This window comes from Oryzias melastigma, linkage group LG16 (assembly GCF_002922805.2).
Source record: "Oryzias melastigma strain HK-1 linkage group LG16, ASM292280v2, whole genome shotgun sequence".
NCBI classification, from domain to species: Eukaryota; Metazoa; Chordata; class Actinopteri; order Beloniformes; family Adrianichthyidae; genus Oryzias; species Oryzias melastigma.
In genome coordinates, this window is record NC_050527.1 from 17,374,361 (window position 1) to 17,379,007 (window position 4,647).

The 4,647-nt window shown below is 45.1% G+C and overlaps 1 protein-coding gene across 1 annotated transcript in view; it reads left to right on the top strand.

Annotated features, from left to right (window-relative positions):
• Positions 1–4,647, top strand: part of bves (blood vessel epicardial substance) — a gene marked incomplete at its 5' end in the record, with an annotated part of 20,940 nt that overhangs the window by 8,405 nt on the left and 7,888 nt on the right. Inside the window, 5 exon segments of the mRNA XM_024267610.1 lie at positions 232–356; positions 486–673; positions 813–921; positions 2,755–2,922; positions 2,996–3,125. Coding sequence (XP_024123378.1) covers positions 232–356; positions 486–673; positions 813–921; positions 2,755–2,922; positions 2,996–3,125 — 720 coding nt within the window.

Consider the following 4,647-nt stretch of genomic DNA (forward strand, 5'->3'; position numbering starts at 1 on the left):
ATTTTCTTTTCATTCAATGTAGATTTGAGTGTTGATTTTGTGTTCACCGACGACGCCTCAGGTGTTGAGGGGTTGATCTGATCCTGATACTTTGGTCTGAAATAACTGCAGTACTATACTACCTCACTGACCTTCAGTTGATTCAAAACTCTGCTGCCCAAAAGGTTTTTAGCCCCCCAGCCATCCTCTCATATGAAAAGCTCTTTGCAGCAGATGCTCTGTGTCTGACAGGATGCAGCCTCTTCATCGCCTGGGCAACACTGTACAGATGCAACCTGGATGTGTTGGTGTGGAACGTGATCTTTCTGCTGGTCAACTTCATGCACTTCTTTTTTCTCTTGTACAAGCGCAGACCAGTAAGTTTTGCAGCTTCTATGTGCTCGCACATTTGCACAGTAGAGCATGTGTGTGTACAGACACACAGACATCAGGTCAGGGCTCTGGGTATTGTGTTTGGGTGTCTGAGACTGGTTACTCTGTGGCAGATCAAAATCGACCGGGAGCTCCGGCTGGTCTACAAGCGACTGTTTAAGCCTCTCCACGTTCAGGAGGCGCTTTTCCAGAGGCTGACAGGACAGTTCTGCACAATCCAGACACTGAAAAAGGGCCAGGCCTACGCTGTTGAGGACAAGACCTCTGTGGATGAACGCCTCAGCATTCTACTTAAAGGAAAGTATGTGATTGAAATTCTGCCTGAATATAGGTTCTCAGTTATTCGTCCTGCTAGCTGAGCTCTGAGTCACAACCCGAGTTCTGCTGCCTGGTTTTTAAAGGGACTAACCCGAATTGGATGTTTTGTTTTTGTGGGACAGGATGAAAGTCTCGTACCGAGGACATTTCCTGCACAACATCTACTCAAACTCTTTCATTGACTCACCAGAATTCAGGTCCACAGAGATGCACAAAGGAGAGAAGTTCCAGGTAATGCTGGATTGGAGCTCTAATTTCTTCTGTTTGTTCATAGATCAAGGTTGTCTTGTACATTTTCAATCAAACATTCCAGCTTTTCTGAAGAATGTTTAAAGTTTTCATTTCTATTCTCAACCTGGATGTTTGAATGTCCTCAGCTCAGTGGACTGATTGGCCCAATCCGAATTCTTCCCTTCTCCCCTCCCTCTAGCCCTTCCCCTCCATTTGGAGTGGCAGTTTAAGTGCAAGTTGTGTCCGGAATTATTATTTTTTAAATTTCACCCTCCAAAAGGAGGGGTCCAAAGTCCACCATCACGAGGGTAAACCGTGTCGCGATAAGAATTGCTTTTCTTCTCGTGGGTGCGCTCTGAACCACAGAAGTTTAGATTTAAATTTAAGTAATGACTTTTTGTTGTAGCGTGACCTTTTTAAAGTTATGAAACCGCTGTTGTTATATATTTTCAAGCACTGGAAGCTCCACGCTTACGCTAGCGGACCGGTGACTATTGATGATGTCATCGAACGAAAGTAGCGTCTGAAATATGACACACTATTTTTCATAACTCTCCGTTTGGAGGGATAAATGAAGGACTCGGATTGGGCCATAGATTAAACAAGAGAATTTTACACAAACTAGAGAGAGAGAAACAGAAAGAAATGACCAAAGCTCTGCGCAATATGTTGGGGGAAAAAAAGAACAACAGTATGAATCTGGACAAGCTGGAAACTTGAAAAAAATTGAGATCATCTTCCGAGGTCTCACAATGTAGTGGTACCAGAGCAGAGCAGCCTGGTTTACATGGGAGGCAGACGTCCAGAAAGTTCAGGAGCAGAGTTCTGTCTGCACAGCTCACACTGCTTTTTCCCTCTTCAGCCTCTCTTCACACTGAGCTGCTCCTCCTGTTATGGGTTCTACAGTAGTTGGCTGACCACGCTAAGGAAGGAAACCAATTTAAAATTGGTCACAGATCTATCCGCTAGCTGGAAGCTATCCGCTAACTGTGAGCTATCCACTACCTGAGAGCTATCCGCTAGCAGAGAGCTATCCGCTAGCAGAGAGCTATCCGCTAGCAGAGAGCTGTCTGCTTGACACGAGCTGTCCGCTATCTCCAAGCTGTCCGCTAGCTTAGAGCTGTCCGCTAGCTGCGTACTGTCCACTAAGTGCGAGTAATCCACTAGCTGTAAGCTATCCGCTAGCTGCGAGGCATCCCCTGGCTGCGATCTATCCCCTAGCTGCGATCTATCCCCTAGCTGCGATCTATCCTTTAGCTGTGATCTATCCGCCAGCTGCGATCTATCCTGTAGCTGTGATCTATCCGCCAGCTGCGATCTATCCTTTAGCTGTGATCTATCCGCCAGCTGCGATCTATCCTCTAGCTGCAAGCTGTCTTCTAGCTATGAGTTATCGGCTAACTGCGATCTATCCCCTAGCTGCGAACTATCCTTTAGCTGTGATCTATCCGCCAGCTGCGATCTATCCTCTAGCTGCAAGCTGTCTTCTAGCTATGAGTTATTGGCTAACTGCGATCTATCCCCTGGCTGCGATCTATCCCCTGGCTGCGATCTATCCTCTAGCTGCAAGCTGCAAGCTGGTGTGTGAATGCGTATGAATGTTCCGGTACTGGCAGCCACGCCTCTGTCAGCCTGCCCCAGGGCAGCTGTGGCTACAGTAGTACCTTACCATCATCAAGTATGATTGAAGCGTGAATGAATAATGGATACACAATGTAAGCGCTTTGAGCGTCTGGAAAAGCGCAGATAAATCTAATCCATTATTATTATTATTATTAAAAAAGTAAAAACTGGAGTTCCATGAATGTGCTGATGAGTTTTTCTGACTGGCAGGTGACCATCATGGCAGAAGATAATTGTAAGTTCCTGTGCTGGTCCAGGGAGAGGCTGACATACTTCTTGGAATCTGACACCTTCCTTAATGAGGTCTTCCGATACCTGGTTGGCAAAGACATTACCAACAAGCTGTACTCCCTCAATGATCCTAAGCTCAGCGACAAGGTGGGTCAAAGCTGCACCCCTAATCCTGCTGTGATGGGAGGGGTCATAGTGAGCTCTGGTAGATGTGTTGCAGGCGGTGAAGAAGATGGACCGTCAGCCCAGCCTGTGTTCTCAGCTGTCCATGATGCAGATGAGGAACAGCATGGCTAGCACCAGCGACACTGATGACATCCTCAATCAGATCCTGCGAGGGGGGTCTACTGGTAAGACTCATTCAACATCGCCAGCCATTGAGGAGGTTTAGACCCTCGCACTTGAGAAGACGGAGTGGTCAAGAGTAGCTTCCCATCAGGGATGGAAACACCAGTAAATGTTCACAATCATATAGGTGTTTAAAAGTCAGAATAAAGGGAAATACAGTGCTCCCCCACTTATTGGCATTTCTTTATTTGCTGTTTCACATGTTTGTGATACAGCTGAACCCCCTCCTCTCTTCATGCCCCTGCGAGTAGAAATGGCATCAGCTGACTCAGAAACAGCAGAAATAAATCCTGAAATGCTAAAGAAATAATCGTGGAGAATAATTATCATCCAGAGCAGGTTTTTATTATGGATTTAACCAACAAATTCTGTATAGAGATTCCCTCTGACTTATTTGATGAAGAAGGAAGGCGCTTTTTTAAGGCAGAGAGAGACAGAATAACGGTCTGGAACAACTTTCTCTGTTCTCTCACAGAGAAAGAGTATGCATAAGCATTTTAACTGCTTAAATGTATGAGCAACATCCACATTACACGTAAAAAAACTCCTCAACAGCCTCACTTTAAGTTTTCCTTTGTTGTAATCATAGTGAGCTTCATCACGCCCCAAACTAATTCACAGGTCCACCACCAACTAACATATTTACAAGCAAGAATGTACACAATACTCAGTAATCTTTCTCAAACTAATCAGTACTTTTCTCAGTCCCAGCTACGCGTAGAAAAAATAAAAAACAAATAAACAGGCTCAGTCTCACCATTTTCTGTCCAAGGCTGTGAGGTTTGTATCCAATGGGAGGAAAAAATGGAAAGCAAAAATACCCACGCGATAATCCATCCTCAGAAAGGAGCAAAAAACGTAATCTGATGAGGAAAAGCAGGAAACAACAGAACGGCTCTGGACATCGGGGGGAGGAGGGGGGTCCTCATAACCTTCCCCTTGCCCCCTCCTCCAGACTCTGTTCTCTGATATACACCAGGCTTTGTTTTTGCCCCGCCTTTCCTTGACAGTCTTTACCTGCTCAAGGTCCCATGCCATGTTTTCCAATAAAAGTTCCCTTTTACTTGTTTTAAGTCCTTCTACAAACTCTGGCCACTTTATTTCTAACAGCATACAGAAAACATGTTGCCCCTGCAAGGTTTTTTTTCAACATGGTTACAAACATTTTTCTGTGTACTTTTAAAGTGGTGGCAGTGTCACAAGTCCTCATGAAAAGTTTGCATTCTATAGTTCTGAATTAAAAAAAAACTCTTTATGTTGAGCAATATTTCAATGTCCATTAATACAAAGCATGATCAGAAGAGTTGAGGGGGCGGGGTCTCTCCATTTGTGGGGACAGTGTATTTGTGAATGTCTCCGGTCTCTAGCCCCGCAAATAAGGGGTGGGGGGGTGTAACTGTACAGGAAATGTTATTCAAGGTCCTTGTTCTGTTTGCTGGCGGGTTCTTAATGTCACAACGGCATTGCATGGAACCTGGACTACTGAGCACCGCATTAAAGTTCTCAATTTCACAGATGAAATCA